Raw genomic sequence first — 19023 nt, forward strand, 5'->3', positions numbered from 1 at the left:
ACATATTTGTGTCAAGTTTAGTTTTATTTCAGATCTATAAAGGCACTCTAATAGAAAAAGACACTTTAAATTTTGAGTTGGAAGCCACAATTATGTCTTACAGTATATCTAATAATTGAAATTGCTCTTTTAGACGGTCGGTTTAGCGTAACACGGAAGTCAGAGCGGGCACCTGTTGGGAGATCATGAAGATAGATGGCGCTTTGTAACAAAATAATCCCAAGTTTCACACGACCCCTATCGTTCACCTCGTCCACCTTGCCACATTTGAGATTGGAGATTTGGACTGGTACAGTATGGAGTTGGGGATACGGCTTATTTCCAGACAGAATGGCCCTTGACTTACATTGTTAAATTATGGAATTGTAGATTGAGGTCAGTGTTTTACAATTGCTTGTGATAACGTTATTAGTGGGTTGTTTCACGGCACTTGGGATTTATCATTGAGATGTGTGTAAAAATTCTATTCAAATAGTATTTACTATCATAAGTGCTAGTACTCGTAATTTCCGAACTGCTGTATCTCTGCCCTGGTCTGAAAAGAGCCTAACCGGACAGTGCATATCATAATTACTTTTTATGTTGCCTTTCTAAATTGCAACTTCTTAAGTGATAGCTTCTCTATACTAACTGGTATTTATTGTGTCAGAAGGTTGAACGTTATGTTCAGCTTGGACACATTCGTCATGCATACAATTATGTATGATGATTGACTGGTTGATGAGAATGCACTTTTAATTTTACTTTTGAAAATAGTTGTATTTTGGGGTCTAATATTAATTAAACTGTAGTATGTATATTTGCTTTAAGTGGTACTGTAGAGAAATATTTATCACAATGAGCCTTTGAAAGTTTGGAATATAAATTAGTGATAATCATACATTTTTATTAGCAAATATAGACAAATATATAAAAGGATAGCAAACTTGTTAAAAATTATACTGGGAATAAACAATTTCTGTGTCAAGTAGTTGCACAGTAGTTTGATATCTTTTATCTTCATGCAACACTTAATGCAAGAAAAGTTGGTTTTATGGGTACATAAAAAGGATAATTAGCATCAAGGAAGAGATTGTAATTATTAAATAATATGTTAATAGAATGTGACATGTAACCAGGGTTGCCAACATTGTAGGTCTCCACATGGATGGATCTATTGTTTGAAAGTGTAGCTATTATCATTAGAATAGCATAGGCCTGTCTCACAGGAGGTACAGCCCTAAAACTTGTCTAAACTTTAAGGTCACTTTGGCACAAGATGAATGGGCAGTAGTGCAATTTAAGTATTCTGTTTAAGTTTGAAAATGCCCTAAAGTGATTTTTTAGAATATTTTTGTCATCTTTCTCGGTTCTAACTTTAATAATGATAAGATAATCTGAAGTGTACCTGAGGTCATTATTTCCTTTGAAGCCTTAGAACAGAGCAAGGTCCAAGACTTGGTATCCTGTGTCCTCACATGAGATATAAATTTGTCTATTTTCTACTTAATACAAGGCCATGTTTCAAAACTTCTCAAGGATTTATGTTTTCTTATTTTTTGTTTGAATTGAAAACTAAATCATTCACAATCTGTGTGCAGTTTGTGTCTTTTGAAATGCCAGGAAGACAAAAGGCAGTCTTAATGTTAGGAGAAGCATTTAGAGCTAAAGCCCAGAGGGGATACCTTTAACTGCACCGTTTTATAACAAGAGATACATGGCTTGGATTTAAGGCAACACTTAATTTAACTGGACTATTAGGCTGCGTTCACATGAAAAATCTATTTTCTAAAAATCTATTTGCGGTATCTTGTGATCACGGTCTGTGCCCTGAATATCCCACGGCGTAATTACTGGCAGCGCCGAGAATTAATTACAGCTTTGAAAGTAACTGGTTGTTGCTGCCCGTAATTATGCCGTGGGTTATTCAGGGCACAGACCGTGATCACAAGATACCGCAAATAGATTTTTAGAAAATAGATTTTTCATGTGAACGCAGCCTTATATATGTATCATGAACCGAAGCAGTTCTTACTGATTAACAGTATCTGTAGATATGGCCCTGATTAGTTTAATAAGATGTTTGGGAAAAAGTGAGCAGTCAGATGATACCCTGTGTAAAAATTTAACTATCATCTACTATTTTGAAGTAAGAACGAGCCAAGAATTACATGCATCAGAAAACAATGAATAGAGTGCATACAAATGTGCCAAGTTGGCAACGCTCAGTTTCATTATTCAGTGAGCCTGTTTTTTATTTATTTTTTTTAACCCATAGTATCACATTCTTGCATTGCACTCTTCAGGGGAAGAATTCTACCATGAACTTCTTTCTTTTTTCACTAGACCTAATTTATGTTCATTTTTCAGCTGTTTTTTAACCCCCCCCCCCCAAAAAAAAAAAAAAAGAATTAAAGATTTCAACCTTGTCTGATGAAGTCTATTTGGTGGTCTGACCCATCCTGTTGACAACTTGCATGTTTTAATGCTAGAACAGAAAAGCATATATGTCCATTTACATGGACATTATTCTCTCAATCTTTCTTTCTCTCAATATTTCTTAGATATCTGAAAATGTGCACAATTTCAATGCCCTTACTAAAAAAAAAGTTGATATACAAAGATAATAAAATTGCTCATAGAGAGCAAAAAAACTTGCAAAAGTTGTAAATTTTTTAAAATTTCAATTTACTTTTAATTTTTATTCATTTTTGAATCTAGTATTATTTAGATTTAATTACAAATTAAACAAGAAAATGCATGTTGTACTGGCAGCATATTTATTCTATCTAAATCTAACTTTGTTTTACACTGCATTATAATTGCATAAATGATTGCCATATTTTTTAGTCTTTTTTATAAGTAGATATCTGATAATACTGTAACTATGTTTTCATATAAATAAATAAAACGATGTTAACATATGCTTAAATATGCACAACCATATACTGCCTGCCTGGGCCGAATCTCCCCGACCAACCAATAGACTTGCAAATTCTTTGCAAGTAACAAGAATGAGAATCGCCATAGTTGCTCCTCATCTATATAGACATTTTCTACATGTCATTTCTATCCTTGTAAAACAATCTTAGCAGCGTATAAATATATAGCAGAAATGCTATGTAAGCCCCTGGCCAGTTTCAGTTATAACGGATGAGAACGGGGCTTGAAATGATTTTAATGGCTGTGACTTCTGCTAATAGCTCCTTTAAAAGGAAACCAGAAGTTGCTTATGGCATTGATCGTGATTGAATAAAAATTTAGATAAAAGAATGAGATTGAAACAATTTGATAAAAATGATGCACACAGCCATTAATTTTTTTTTTTTTTTTTTTTTTTTTTTTTTTTTTTTTTTTTTGTGCAGGGCAATTTGTATCAATTAACTTGTTTTCTGGTGGTATGCCATGACCTATGGGGACTTGTGGCACAGTGTGGTTGCATTGTACAGTACATACTGGGTATTATAGGTTGTGTAAAGTTAGGAAACATTGGCTATTGCTTGCCCAGAAAGATTTGTTTCAAGTTGTAACAAGGTTTGCTCTTGACAGGTTTGCTGTCTGAAAAAGCATTGTGTGAAAGTAGTGCAAAGGCAACTTCTGATTACTGATAGTACAGTCTGGTGGATCGGACGGCATTTTAAAAACTAAAATCCATAAATTTCAGACTGAGATCATGTATTGGGTTTCACATGTGTCCACAAAGCATGGAATTTTCAAATCAGGATATCAATTCTTATCTGTACATATATTTCTAGTTATAAGATATCTAACAAGAGGAAGTGTGTAATTATACCATGGAAAACTAAATGTTGTCAAGCAAGTTGTCATAAGTCCTCAGACAATGTTTTATGACACCACTCTCTTTTTATCAATTCATTGCAAGTATTAGCATTTACATTCAGGCAGCCTTTGTTCAAATTATCTGTAATGGTAATTTAGTATCACCTGTTTAACAAGTAGTGTTGAATGTGGTTCGTGCATCTTTTTTTTTGTATTTACAGTGTAAATAGGAGTGGTTAACAAAGATCTGGTTTGAACTACATTACTTCTGTATGCGTGCACTATATATTGCTATTTTCTCTATGTGGCAAACCAGCATGGCCTACATTTAGAACTGCATTTATTCAGATAACTTCTCTCTGGATTTTACCCCATTCTTGTTGGGGCCTAACTTAGATACTATTGGGTACTTAGTGCTCTCTGTTGCCTAAACTGCAGTTATGATATAAAGAGGAGAATTACTAGTAAGCAGTATCTTTTACAGAATGCTACTTAGTGCCAATTTCATTTCTAATTAATTCAGCATTAAGTACATAAATCACTGAGTGTTTAATGCATTTTTTATTTTAGATGTATGTATAGGAGAAAACAGACATTGAGTACCTGTAAGATTAGTAGGAGGATGTCCTAAGGAACACTTTTGTCATGAGACGAAGACACCTGGTGTATGTTATCATTGTCTGCCTGGTGGGATGGCATCTCCTGGCATACATGACAATGCCTAGGAAAGTAGCAGAAAAGGTAAAGAAAATTGTGATGTCATTTATTTAAGCTTAAGAAAATATAAAAAATGCGTATTTTTAGTATTGTAGTGTACAGCCAAGTTGTTTGGGTGAACAGTGATGGACATGCTTTTAGTAAACATTATTACTTTTTAAATTTTATGATAGCAAACATAGATCAACAGTTTTGTTATATATGTAAAATGAATTGATTATTTTCTTCAATAAATGGATGTCAAACATTATCCTTCTTTTTCTAGAAAAAAATCTTTTTCATTAGTATAAATATGATATTTGACTTCCAGTGCTTTTTTTTTATAATCACAATGACAAGATCTGAAATGGATATTTTCAGGTTTTGTAATTGATGAGTCTTTTGTATTAGTACTAACACAATGCTACAACTAATCAGATGATAGATCTTTTCTGAAATATCATCTGTATTTATATTAACTTTCAATCTCTGTTTTATATTCTGCTTATTAGCCAAATTATAAATTTTTGTGACCACCAGGAAGATGTTGACTGAGAGTAATATTTTATCACAGCAGTAATTGTTTCTCTTTAATTTTAATTATTTTCCATCATTCATGTTTTGTCTTTGCATAGGGTGTACACTTGGCTTTTTACTCTAAGTGCACTTTTCAGTATATAATCCTTAGTGCATCCGAACTACCTGTTTGGAGCCAGAACCCTCCAAAGTGTTTACAGGTGGTAGATACCAAAGTAACTATCTTTAGATCCATTAACTTTCCATCACCACATTAAAACAGCAATCATAGATTACCATGTCCCAAGGTTGTTATTTTACCCAATAAGACTATAACTGATAATGTTAGTTCTGGAAGCAATTTGTGGCATTTATTGGCAAGGGCCCATTATTTCATGCAGTTTGTTCATCCAAGCTTTCCAGGGATGGTGTTTTGAGGAAAGGAAATTGATGTTCGAGCCTCTAAGGGATTCTGTCAATTTTTTACAGCATGTTTGAGGCTATGTTCACCATCCTAAACCCTAAAGATATCATACATTAAGCTTCTCAAAGTGCATAGATCTGATATTTTTTACATGTTTTAAAGAGTAAAATTACACAGAAAAATTACTAATGTCAAATAATACTGAAATATATGTAGAATAACATAATTCTGTAAGATTAGCAGCCCTGGGACTTGTTCACTAAGAGGGCTTACCTAATCAGGTAATTGACTAATTGCTGTCAGAGTATAATTACATTACATAGAACAGAGTGATTTTTCGTCATGAGATCTTATCCAGGTTTGCCTTTTATTACTGGGCCCCGTGTCACTGCATGGGGGAGAGAGGGATTACAGCAAAGCATGTAATTTATCAATATTTCTTCATTCCATTGCTTGTTCCTTCTCCCTCCCAATGCTTTCTTCCTCTTCCCCTTTTACATCAAATTTCATGTCAATCATCCACATACAGATTTCATCAAAAGGGTTTTTGCAGTCCTTTAAGTGTTCACAAATCTCGTGCAGTACGTATGTTATCTGTACTAAGAGTATGGGGAACACAAGGGCAATGCAAGGGCAACGCAAGTGGACATAAAGTAGTCTTCCTGACTTCCTACGGTTGTTGCTCGTCCTTTGTTGTTGGTATAATGGTTATTTGCCTTGTGGTATCCTGGGCAGTGACATCAAAAGCCTCTGACAGTCCAATCCGTGAGAAGCTCGTGTCCAGGTTATGTAGTGACAGTCTGGTCTGGGAGGGATTCTGACAAAAATAAGACATAAATAAGAAATCTTTTTAAAAATTAATTAAAATGTATGAGGTTTTTACTGCTCTAAAACAGACATGAAGTACTCTGATAACATCGAAAGCATAGTTTGGTAGAGGCCTCATCAACATTGACAAAATTCCTCCAACAAATATATTTTAACGAGTACTGATCTGTGTGACTGGGACTAAAGGGGCACTGCATGAACGAGATGGAACAGTCGTCAATTGCTGTTGTGCCTGCTGATGTTGCCATGTTTGCTGTGGTTGCTTTTTCCACTGCTGAGGCTGGGAGGGCCATTGCTGCTGCTGATGCTGCCAACATTGCTGTGATTGGGGTGTCCACTGCTGGGGCTGGCTTCGCTGCTGCTTCGGCTGCAACCACTGCTGGGGCTCCCCCTGCCACCTTGGACGCCGCATTCTTTGTTGGGATGTCCAGTGCTGGGGCTGGCTTCGCTGCTGCTTCGGCTGCAACCACTACTGGGGCTCCCCCTGCCACCTTGGATGCCGCATCTTTGTTGGGAGGTGCTCTGCAGTGCTAGCGGAACAGAGGATGACTGTGTCGAATATCTGGACTCGGGACTTGAAGGAGGGATATGGGATTGTAGTGATGGGTATGGGCGGGTATACTCTTGCATGAAGGCCTGTGCGGCGCTTTGGAACTCTTCCCACCAATGTTCGGGTACTTTGGCCATCTGGGCCAATATCCACTGGCCAAGTGCCACTCTCTCAAACTCTCTAGCTAGGGAAATGAAATGTTACTACATTTATCAAAATGAAAAATGATGATATAACGAATAATACAACATGATCTAATCAAAACTTAATTTTCATGTGTCAGGTATGACAGAAAATGCGCTTATGTGCTATGTGCTAAATTAGAAACTCTTGTTCATTACATTATGGAGAAAAAATGCACCTACCTTTTTATTAAGTCCTCGACAGGAATTATCCTTGAAATACCCTCGACCAGCAGGTCATCCAGCCTGGATTTTTTTGGCCTTCTTAGAGACCAATGGTGGCTACAGCTGGTCGTGATGGTCTGACTGGCTTGTTGGTGGGTTAAATGGTCCTCCTTATCCTCATCACTAGCTTTCCCCATCTGAAAAAACATTCATTTCCATTCTCCTTATATTGACACATTTTCTTCTGTTTTTTCTGCACAACCTCATTTCCCTTCTTTACAATTACATGTATGTTGGAAAATTATTTTTTATTGAGGTATGATATTTTCCCGGCAGATTATGGTAAAAAATTGCTTTCCTCAACCTACATAACGTGTTGAAATGTTTTTTTTAAATGGTTCATAACACATGTAGGAAATAAACCAAGTCATGATTAAAATCAGCATAATCAATAAAATAGTTTATAATGATCATTTTCACCTACTGGTGCTGTCTCTGTTGTATAAGTCCTTGGAACTATGTGGTTTTTTAGAAAACTGAAATTCTGCAGCTACCATTTCTTCCTAGCTGTCAGTGATTCTGCAGCCTGTCCGGATTTCTTTTTATAAAGCTTTCCAACGGAGGTTCTTTGGTTTTTCACCAGCCAATTATCTTCTTTGCTGTAGAATAAAGAAATGAAATATTTTGTTTAAAATTAATTCATTGTCAAGCATATTTTTGTTTGCAGTTGATCAAACTCCTTATTTTGTACTTAACACATACATTAATAAATATGCAATGAAAAATTGTTAAATAAATATGTTTGGTATACTTACCGTTTGAGTCCAGCTTTTTTGACAGTCCTGCCAACAGCTTGTCTTTATTCGTTTGGTTTAGGTAGTTCGGGTGGGATTTGTTATAAAAACAATTGTTGTTTGAGAAGAATTCCACTATCTTCTCCTCCTTACTTGCTCTGAATGAATACAACACTTTTTTCTCATTGTCCAGCCACTCTTGCTCCTCCTCACCCTCACCCTCATCCATTTCTTCACGGACCTCATTCCTCTCTTCTTCCATGCTTCTGGCCAATTCCAACGTGGCTCTCTCTTCTTCTTCTCTTGGAAACTCTTCTTCCATGACCCTTGCCTGGCTTGTCTCCGGTCCACCTCTCCCCCTCTTGCTCTTCGCTGTCTTTTTTGGCATTTTACGCAGCGGCTGTTGATCATGTCGAAAAAATTTCTATGTGCTGTCTGCACTGTAGACCAGACGTAGAAGCCCGTACGTTGGGTTGGAACCCAGGCTTAAGTTACTGCTGATGGGAACAAACCTTGGGTTACTTATAAGTTGTTTAACAGCTGCCTAGAGTCCAACATACTACTGCCTGAATAAATAATTTAAGACTGATATAATATATGATATAATATATGATATATTCTATGATCATCCTGGATTGAGAAAGTTGATTGAAATCTGTCAAAGTTGGGTGCTTTATCACCCATGATTATATAACATGATAAATGTATAGTTTTCATTCTAGTAAGTTCAAGTGTTTTGATGCTGATGTAATTTTAAATACCATATGAACACGGCCCAAAATTTTACATAATAATGTATGTGCATTTGTTTTCTTGTTGTCACCATTCTAGACCAGCAGTTAAGAGCATGTCCATGTCAATTTGCCAACATGATTTGAGGAAATAGATGTAATGGAGTTAAACTCTCCCACTGGAACCTACTTAATTCCATTTTCTCTGGATTAAATTTCCTGTTCTAAAATTGTTTGCAAGTTGAGTGATTAAAAATTTTTGGACTCTCTTTTGGTCTGATTGCCTGTAGGATGTTTCTGCTTTGCTTCAATTCTTTCTTTGTTATTTGATTCAGAGATGAGGTAGAATGCTTTGGTAAAAGGCAGTTAAGTCAATTGATCTTTTTCATTAATAATGATTTAAAATGTCAATGCAATTTCCGTTAAGCAAGTTACTGGTGAATATGAACCAGATGACTGTGCCACAAAACCGACCAACACATGTGTATCATATAGATTTTATTATATAATATTCTGTCCTGTCATCAGTATTGTAAATATTGCCTTGGTTTCATGTGGAATGCATAAGATATTTCTGCTTTTATGGATAAAGTTGTTCTTGACTAGATTCAATTATCCCTTATTATGATGAAAAGAGGGGAAAATGCCAGACAAGTGATAATACAAAGAGGATTAATGCAAATACTAAAAGAGTCAATTGATAGATTATAATTTTTAAAAAAATGTGCATACATGTTTTAAGGCAGCTGAAAAGAATTATGTCCAAGTACAAAGATGTTTCATTTTGTTAGCTTGTATTAATCTAAAACCAGTCTTGGAGATGCTCTTGGAAGAATAATTCATTGATAAAGGGTTGCTTAGACAGAAATATCCCATGGCTCTATTTGAAAATGGGGCATTTGGGATTTTTTCATGATATTTTCTCATTTTCCCAGAGGCAACACGAATGATTGCCTGCTAATGTAGCTTGCTCTTGGGGTCTTTGAATAACATTTTGCTGCTCTCTAATCCATACATTTTTGTATTTCCTATAATTTTGATAGCACACTGTACCATTAAGACTAGAAACAATTATAGTCTATGTGAGTTATATCCGTACTGTACAATAAATATGTAAATGATTTATAGACCAGAAATGAATATTGCAATGACAAAAAATGGAAAAGACACAAGTTGTCTCTTTCACTGTAATCTCAGTTTGAAATGAATGTTGAGAGACACCTAAGGTATCCAGCTTGTCACACAAATCTCATAAATGCTTTATGTGGAGATGAGTATGTTGGGTAAAACTTTTGATTTGACTCTCACAACTTGGTGGTGATGGTGCACTTATTCTCAAGTTTTCAGGCATATGGAAGATTTTCTTTTTGTCTTGCTGATTCTGCAAAACCGGTATTCAACTTGGAATTGTCCACTTTATACATAAAAAAAATCTTCCTTTTCCATAGAGTGCCACCATGGATAAAGAGACTCTTTTGAGACGTTTAAAGGCACTCCAACAAGAGGTGCGCCAGCAGGCTAATTTTCACGAAAAGTTATTGAAGCAGTTGGTTGAAGAACGGAAAGCAGTTGAATCTGATCTTGTACAAGGGAGAGGAGATTATTTGAGTAAGTTGGAGAGGCGTGGTACTCTGGGAAAATGGGATTTTTATTTCTGGCTTTATTTTGAAAGGCCATTCAAAATACATGCTCTCATTGGATGGAGTAATTTTTCATAAAAAGGCTTGGCTACAGACAGTTTCTTTAGAAAGATTGAAGGGAAGAAAAGGTTAACTTCTTTTCTTTTAATTGCATTAACATTATATATCTTCATTACTGGCTGCACGTTTGTCTGATTTGCTGCCTTTTTGCTTAAATGGATCACATAAGTAATAACTGGTTCTAATCAAAGCATGCTTTTGATGGCCTTTCAAAAGAAGGAAGAAATGTCCCCTTGGCCTTGTCTCTCTCTCTCTATCTTTCATCTCCTGGTTTGGGCACTGGTTTCTTTTGTTGCTTTAGGAGCCTAATCATGATGACCTAGTGTCTAGGGAGCTAAAAGCAGTAGAAGATGAGCTTAGACACCATGGGTTGATAGTACCAAAAAGTAAGTGTGTGGAGCTGGGTTGACCCAGCATGCAAAATTCTCGGATTTTTTGAAAGGACATTTTCAGAAATTGTTTTCAAATTTAATTTTTAATTTTTTTTTCTATTTCCAAAATGGTGGAAACATTAATGTACTATACATTGGACTAAGTAAACCCACTCCAAGGTTGTGTTCACACTAAACTATTTGCTCTGAAAATTGACAAAGTGCATCATTTTTGGCCAGTTTTTTCTAGAGAACTTTTCTAATTCAAATGTTTGGGAAAGCTGAAAAAATGAACATTTTGGTCCATTTTGACCATGTATCGATCAGTTTTTGTCCACTTGAATACTTGGGCTGTTTCTCTAAAAGAAATAAAGGATACCTCTAAGGATTACAGCTTCTTTATTTCAATTAAGCACTTGTGATTTATCTTTGTCGAAGAAGAAGAAAAAATTTAAGGTAGAAAGTGAAGACCAACTTTTGACCATGAAACCTGCGGTTGTTTTAATGTTTGTATACAACCAAAACATAGCTTCCTTAAAAAAAAAAAAAAGGTTAGCTTTTTCTGCTGCAGGACAGAGATTAATATCTCAGGGGTTTTATTAGCCCTTTCCTCTGGTGACATCAGCTGTAGAATGAGTGTCAAAGGTGACGTCAAACGGGCCAGTTTCTTCATTTTCAAAAATCAATACATGCCTGCATATTTTTGTATCTTAACTTCAGCAGCATTTAATTGAAGTTTCTCACACCAACCAGTGGCAACCACTAAAGTTAGATAGGTTTGTATACTATATTACATGCCCTTTATGGGTCCATGAAATCTGGATGTGAATCTGTGCTTGGTGCTGTAAACTTCAAACATACTTGTCGCTAAGGATCAGATTTAGAAAAAAAGTCCACATATGTACGATGTAGGCTTGAAAATGAACAAGCTGACACATCAGATCTGAAGCTCAGGCTACATAACTGGCATGTTTTAGTCAATTTCCAGTTCAAATTAGTTGTGTCTGTGATCACAGCTAAATTATTTGTTGGGTAAAGAATGATAATGGAGCATTATTTTCAATTTTTTACTGAAGGGATTGCTTTTTATGAGTTACGTTTAAGATTTTGCATTTGATGAAGAAATATTATTATATTATTTATTTATTATTTTTTAGTTTTGAAATATCAGAAGATGATATTGCACCAATTTAAATCACTTATTGAATAGATTAAACATATTGAATTTGTTACAAAAAAGGATAAAAAGAAAAAAGATGATGTATAGTCAAAAGGGACTGGTTCAGTCACTACCCTCATTTCTAAATTAAAAAAAAACAAACATTTTTTTTAAATTATGAACAAATATTTTGTTTTTCATTCCAGAGGACCAAGTGACATCCAAACTCCCCTCTGTCACAGCTAGGTATACTGCCACAAAGGTTACACAACCTGTAAAACATGTTGAAACAAATCCACCTGTGCAGCAGATTCCTATTGGTAAGAAAATATATTGTGTTTTCTGTTAAATCTGTGCTCAGTTCCGTGAAATTTAAAAGATTTAAAAACTTTTTTACCCTGCAAACTATTAAAAAAAAATTCATGGCATTATAAAAAGCATGAAGCATTATTTCACCTTTAGTTTAAAAAATAAAATACACTAAAGCAGTGTCATTTTTTTCCAGATCCCTACAATGCTGTCATACCAGTGTTGGTGTTTGCTTGCAATCGCATAACTGTAAAACAGAATCTAGATCAGCTTTTAAAGTGAGTAATTTTACTTTTGATATGTCAGATAACTGAAGAAAAAATGATAACTGTAAAATATATATCAGGGCCATAACCAGTGGGGTTCAAGGGGTTCAAACAAACCACCCTTGTCGTTGAGAAAAGGTCTGTTCTGGGTAATATTTGATATAGGTACGTTCAAACAAACCACCCTTGTCATTGAGGAAATGTGTGCTCTGGGTAATATTTGATATAGGTACGTGAAGGTTTCATACCTTTTTGAAATTTCTGGCTACAGGCCTGTATATCAATATAATTTTATCATATAGGAAAGTAAGAGGTATTTCCTAAAATGAGATTTATTGATGTAAGCATATATTGTCTACAAAAAGAAATATATCGATACAAAAGGCATTAAATATTGTGATATTTTCTAACTTTTATCGATAATTTTTATCTCATTACTGTTTAGATATCGTCCATCAGCAGAAAAATATCCTATCATAGTTAGTCAAGACTGTGGCCACAAACCCACATCTGATGCCATTGATTCATATGGAGCTCAAATAACTCATTTAAAGGTGAGTTAGTTTTTTACACGAGTTTGGATGGATTTTGTACCTTGAGCATCTCAACGTTGCAAAACCCAATTCTTTTAGATACCAATATTTGATACAAAAAATCCTCATGTTTTATTGAAATGTTATGAATGTATATTTATATTTTCAGCATCCAGACCTGACAGATATTAGTTTACCTTGGACACAGAGAAAATTTCAGGGTTATTATAAAATATCAAGGCATTACAGATGGGCCCTAAATCAGATATTCAGGGTTCTAAATTATTCTGTTGTTATTATAGTAGAAGGTAAGTCTGTGGATGCTAAGGAATATTTTGTATATTTTGTAATGCTGTTTAGTTTTCAACAATCTCAGTACTTGCTAAATTATGATCCCCTCACTTGTTATTAAAAAAAATCAATTATTAGTTTTTGTTCTAAAATTTATAATATTCTTGCACATTCATCTAATTTTAAAATCTGTCAACAATTTGATTATTTTAAAGAACATTTTAAAGGTTAAAAAATTATTTTTCTTTTTCTTTTCAGATGATTTAGATATATCACCAGACTTCTTTGAGTATTTCACAGCTTTATTCCCTATATTAGAAAGAGATCCCACTCTATGGTGTGTGTCAGCATGGAATGATAATGGAAAAGTTAACAATATTGAAGATAATCCATGTAAGTTTGAATGGTTTTTAATCCAAAATGTTAAGATAAAATTTAGAGTAGGAGAACATAGTTGAGACAGCAAAAAAAAGTCAATGGAGAAAAATGCATCTTTTCCATACCAATCAGAGGGAAAAAGTTCATGTTTTTTTTTTCCACCAACGTGAGGTCGCAACACTTCAGAAGTAAACATTCATGTTGTGAAGCAGTGTATTGCAAGGAAAGTCTTTTAGTCTGAAGAATGTATCTTGTGAGACAAAAAAATATTGAAATGTTGTTTGAAGGGACTATTAACAAAGAAAGCTAAGAAATTTTTTGTTGGATCTTTATCTGGTTTGTAATATTTAATAGCTGTATTAAATGAATATATGGTTACTGTATTCCATGAAATCTTGACTTTCTGGATTTTGAATAGGACTTTTCTTAACCCTGATGTGTGTTTTCAATTTCAGTGCTTCTGTATAGAACAGACTTCTTCCCAGGACTTGGGTGGATGTTAGATAAAAATACTTGGTTAGAATTGGAGCCAAAATGGCCAGCAACGTAAGAAAACAGTATTTGCATAAAGCAGGATGTACGGAAGGAGATTTTTCCCTATGAGTAACTCTTTAATTTATGTTGAGAATTAGAGCCAAAATGAGCAGCATCTTTAATGTAAATAATCAGTTTTCATTTATTGAATATGAAGAAGAATTTTTCTTGTTTGTGACATTTGAATATTGATACACGATCACTACCATGATTTATGTAAATGGGCCAGTGTATATCACTTAAATAACAAACAGTGATTATATGTAATTTGACTCCTGTGCAACCTGACTCCGTCATCTCCATCATTGACAAAAAGTGAAATTGAAAGCTGTCATTTATCCAACTTGTAGGTTTTGGGATGATTGGATGAGACACCCAAATCAGAGAAAAAATAGAACCTGTATACATCCTGAGGTGTCTAGGACAAGAACCTTTGGGAGGATTGGAGTTAGTAGGTGAGACAGAATATTTTTTTATTTTATGAATACAATATCAATTAAGTTAAAATATCTTTTGAAGTTTTTGAAGAAAATAGCTCTTGAAATGAAGGCACTTTTGTAACCCCACAAAACAATACTTTGTCTCATTTTTTGATAATTATCTGAGATTTAATGGACAGACAGACAGACAGACAAACAGATGAAAACATCATGTAAAGTTTTTTTGAGAGGTGGAGATTATTGCCAATGTTTTTTATTTTTCAGGGGCCAGTTTTATGATAAACATTTAAAATTCATTAAGCTAAATGACAAACCAGTGCCTTGGACAACAATGGATCTCACATACCTATTAAAGGTAAGTTCATTTGAAATCAAAGTGTATATTTTTATTCATCTATTTTTTGTTTCAATCAATAAGAAATGGAAATTAAGTCTCAAAGTTAGTTTGAATGGGTTCCAATGAGTCTCTGGGATGTAGGTAGAAATTCAAAGATTGTACCATCAATAGTGGTTAAGTGTTTGGAATGAGTTTTAATTTCCATTCTTGATTTAGTAAGTTCTTTTGGTTGTATTACATGTAGTATTACTTGTAGTATTAATTTAATATGAAAGGTTTTTTCTCTCTATCCAAAACCATTTGCAAAGATATTAAAGCTACCTTTGTCAAACAAGGACAATAGCACTGAAGAAGAAAGTTTCTGTGATTTAATATCTTTAAGAATTGTATGGATGGAGAAAATGAACCTGTTTGAGTTTTAATGCATTTTGTTCACATTTCATTAGAACCTTGTATTAAGCTGAATTATCAAGTAGCCTTGGAAAAGATTTAAAATGTTTGATCGCATACAACAGACAAGCTGGGTGATTGGGTGTAGTAAAAAACAATAAACATGGTAATTTCCCACCTGATTAATTATGGAAAATCATGGTTACTGTAATATGTTTGGCAGCTTTTATCTGTAGAATGAAGAAAAACAAAAACTTTTGAGATAAGTTTGTGTGTTTTGTTTGATAGAATTAGAAAGATTATAACATCAGGGATATGCTAATCTGGAAGGCAAATAACAGTTTCCGTTCCTGTGTTGCAGGAGAATTATGATGTGAAGTTTGTGAGGGATGTTTATGAGTGTCCAATCGTTAGTGTTGCTCAGTTACAAGCTGGTGTCTCAGGGAGCCATCCAGTCAGGGTACAGTACACTTCAAAAACAGATTTCAAATCCATTGCAAAAGCATTGGGGATTATGGATGATTTGAAAGTAAGTGCACTATTAATCCTTTTACCCCCACCCTTCCCCCTCATCCCTCTTCATAACATCTTTTTTCAGTCATAAACCTTTTTTATGGCTCAAAACAAAGAAAAAAAATCAATTCTGTGGAATGAAATCCTGGAATGTCAAAAGCATTGAACATGGTCACATATAAAAAAATTAAAATGATGATAATATAGACCGCGAAAATTGCAACATCTGATGTAATTACTTCTGTATTGATTTTTTTTAATGATTCAACTATTGCAGTAAGTCAGAAGTTGTGAATTGTTACTTAATCACTTCAATGGGTTTACTTCCAGTCTGGGGTGCCAAGGGGGGGTTATCGAGGAGTGGTGAGCTTCATGTTTGCCGGTCGGCGAGTCCATCTTACTCCACCCATGCCATGGACAGGGTACGATCCAACGTGGAACTAGTCCCATTTTTATGTCTCACGGGGATTTACTCAAGGAGATGTTGATGATGAAGATAATACACGCTTCTCTGTATGGTGGAAAGAACATGGTGCTTAACAATAATCAAACCTTTATTTTGCCAGCATAAGGTGGTAAGATGCCACACTGAATTAAAATTGAAGCACATTTTCCATAGCTTTGCAGACAGTCTGGATTAGCTACTCTGAGATATGCTAAAAAATACAAGAGCTTGATTTTGCAAATGCACATGAAATGCCCAGGTGCATAGGGTTTGGAAGCATGTGTGGATTCACATTTGCACATGAGGACATTTGCTCCCTTAATTTGTCTGATGCATTTCTCATTTGTTAGATAACGGGGTAACATATTCATGTAATTTTTTTTGTTGTAAGATAGACTGAAGTACATAGCCAGGATTGACATGGAAGAGGTCTAGCTGCATTTACACACAATGAAAAAAATGTTCATTGAATTACAGTGAATGTATTATAACATAAGGGTCATTTTCATAAGATTTTTGTACTGGGATATGTTATTTATTTCTGCTTTGTGCTTCATGATGATCACTTCTTAGCTATGAAATAAGGTGTTTTGCCAAATGACTTGATGAGGAAATAAAATATAATGAACTTGTCTGAAGAAATTAATAATGTTTGTTTCAAACAGAATTGCAAGAGACCTGTGAGTAACTTCATCTCACATGTGATAAACTCAAACCAAACTGGTGATGGGATGCAATAATAATTGTTCTCCAATCTCATATGATGAAACATTAATGTATGTGTGAGGTATAGACTGAATGTCTTGTAATTATAAATGAATGAAAGAATAAGGATGCTCAAAAAAGCAAAATATTTAATGCTGAAACTCCTGAAGAAGGAAATCATGTCAGAGAGTTAATTAAGTTTGCTGCTGTTAAAATTGAAGGAATGCTGCATGGTAGTGTACCATGCAGCAGTGCATTGATCTGTTACCTTTGTTTTAGTTGCATTAGAATATAATTGTATCTTATTGTATTTTCATGTTTATAGAGTACCTGCAATACTGGCAGATAAAACTGCCAACTTTAAAGTGGGGGTGGGGTGAAAGAGATGTTATATTTAGGCAGTTGAGCACATTCTATTCACTTATACATGTTCTACTTTAAGCCACTGTCATAGTTGAAGATCATAATTATCTTCCAGTCTTTTATGTTGTTTATTTGAAGGGTTTATAAAGCCCAATGGTTTCTAATGATAATCCGATGTTTCAAGTCTATGTAAATATTAAAAACATTGTTATGAATAAATGGTAAACACTTTATAGGTGGACAAAAATTAAAATGAAAAAATTGTTACGATGTGAAAACTGACCATTGCATTCCATGTGAAGTACAAAAAGGACTATGTTAAGAAAGTTTTAAGTATATTTGTAGGAAATGCTGCATCACTGATCAGTTTTTTTTTTGTACCATATCTGGCAATTAAAAGTCTCTTCATTAAAATTTAAATCTTTGGTGTGTTTTTTTGTTTTTTTTTTTGTGTGTGTGTGTGTTATGGTTTTACGAAAATTGGATATTACAACACCTGAAATGAAATGAATGTCCAAACTACAACCCCAAAGATGAAATGAATGGACAAGTCCAAGTATAAACCCCTCAAATGAAATAGGCTTGCTCAACCAATTCCTCGATTCCTCCATATACATGGCAAAGAACTTGTACAAATTGTAAGCGAAAAGATACAACACTTTGCTTTTAAATAATGATTTGTGCAGTTATGGGATGTGCAAATATTAATTTGCACAGAATTTGATTTTAAAAAATATTTGCACATCCCATATTAAGTTATGGGATGTGCAAATATTTTTTAAAATCAATTCTTTAATTTTTTGTTTGCAAATTGCCAATGAGGGAAACCATGCATTACAGATTGTGCAATTCATGGAACCAGACGTCAGTAAAATCCTTCTTCAATTTTTCTCACAAATAATTAAAATCAATCTTTAACTTAAAGCCTCAGTCACAACCGGACACACAAATTTCAGGATCGTATGTCTCCTGCGATTTTTGGGTGTTGTGGAGGTCGTAGAGGTAGAGGAAAGTCTGCCTTGCGAGTCGCAAGGGCCACATGTGATGTCCTTTCAAGCAGGTACGCCAATTGCAAGGAGTGATGGCCGTAGAAATTGTATCAATTTCTTGAGTTTGTCTTGCTTCCTGTGTATGTGGCACACACTCACCACTTACGAAGGGAATGCAACGCACGGCGAAAGTAGTGCCCTTTTGCGTCAGTTTTGCTTCACACTTGCCTCACACATTTGTAGTGACATACTGACGGCGTACGTCAGTTTTACTTCCTGTTCTCCTCTTCTTTCTTCCTCCTCCCTTTTTTCTACTATGTAATCTTCTTTCTCTTTGCCTTTTGGAGGCATATTAGAAACTTAATTGAGCAAAAATTTGAAAATTTTGAAAATTGTTGTACACATTACACAGTCGATGTTCATTGTAAAGACACGAGCGTGAGTAAGCCTTTTATACACCAGGCGTGGGGGTGACGCACGTGCCACACATTCCCGGTGTGCTATCGACTTTGTTCGTTAGTTGTGAGGGCATGCACCTTACTCAATACACAAAGGGCACTTGCTCCTTCATTGCTTGCGACTTGCGTCTTGCAAAACGCAAATCTCTCTTGCTAACTCCGTTCGAGGGGAGCAAGTTACGCTTGCAGCCTCGCTG

The 19023-nt window shown here is 34.8% G+C and overlaps 2 protein-coding genes across 3 annotated transcripts; both read left to right on the forward strand.

The window, feature by feature from the left end:
- The first annotated feature begins 199 nt into the window (after positions 1 to 199).
- Positions 200 to 17799, forward strand: LOC106177004 (alpha-1,3-mannosyl-glycoprotein 2-beta-N-acetylglucosaminyltransferase). Of its 2 annotated transcripts, none has more exons than XM_013559622.2 (13): positions 200 to 375; positions 4330 to 4500; positions 10094 to 10253; positions 12082 to 12195; positions 12381 to 12462; positions 12896 to 13004; positions 13153 to 13291; positions 13533 to 13667; positions 14108 to 14198; positions 14537 to 14641; positions 14891 to 14981; positions 15715 to 15882; positions 16197 to 17799. In XM_013559622.2, the coding sequence occupies exons 2-13, from the start codon at positions 4405 to 4407 to the stop codon at positions 16308 to 16310; spliced, it is 1404 nt and encodes a 467-aa protein (XP_013415076.2). In that variant the 5' UTR covers positions 200 to 375; positions 4330 to 4404; the 3' UTR covers positions 16311 to 17799. The 2 variants fall into 2 exon arrangements, with proteins under 2 accessions (XP_013415076.2, XP_013415077.2); XM_013559623.2 differs by lacking the exon at positions 10094 to 10253 and adding an exon at positions 10647 to 10731.
- Positions 4508 to 10087, forward strand: LOC147763462 (uncharacterized). Its single transcript, XM_087005986.1, has 2 exons — positions 4508 to 6648; positions 6741 to 10087. Exons 1-2 carry the CDS (start codon positions 6419 to 6421, stop codon positions 6853 to 6855), a joined length of 345 nt encoding a protein of 114 aa, XP_086862112.1. The 5' UTR covers positions 4508 to 6418; the 3' UTR covers positions 6856 to 10087.
- Positions 17800 to 19023: the final 1224 nt, after the last annotated feature.

Source organism: Lingula anatina, chromosome 2 (assembly GCF_051362555.1).
Source record: "Lingula anatina isolate TDL-2025a chromosome 2, LinAna3.0, whole genome shotgun sequence".
Classification (NCBI taxonomy): Eukaryota; Metazoa; Brachiopoda; class Lingulata; order Lingulida; family Lingulidae; genus Lingula; species Lingula anatina.

Coding starts and splice junctions, on each gene's coding strand:
- LOC106177004 (XM_013559622.2), top strand. CDS start 4,405: ATGAGACGAAGACACCTGGTGTATGTTATCATTGTCTGCCTGGTGGGA. Junction 4,501..10,093: donor CTAGGAAAGTAGCAGAAAAG/GTAAAGAAAATT, acceptor CCTTTTCCATAG/AGTGCCACCATGGATAAAGA. Junction 10,254..12,081: donor AGGGAGAGGAGATTATTTGA/GTAAGTTGGAGA, acceptor TTTTCATTCCAG/AGGACCAAGTGACATCCAAA.
- LOC147763462 (XM_087005986.1), top strand. CDS start 6,419: ATGAACGAGATGGAACAGTCGTCAATTGCTGTTGTGCCTGCTGATGTT. Junction 6,649..6,740: donor GCCGCATTCTTTGTTGGGAT/GTCCAGTGCTGG, acceptor CTTTGTTGGGAG/GTGCTCTGCAGTGCTAGCGG.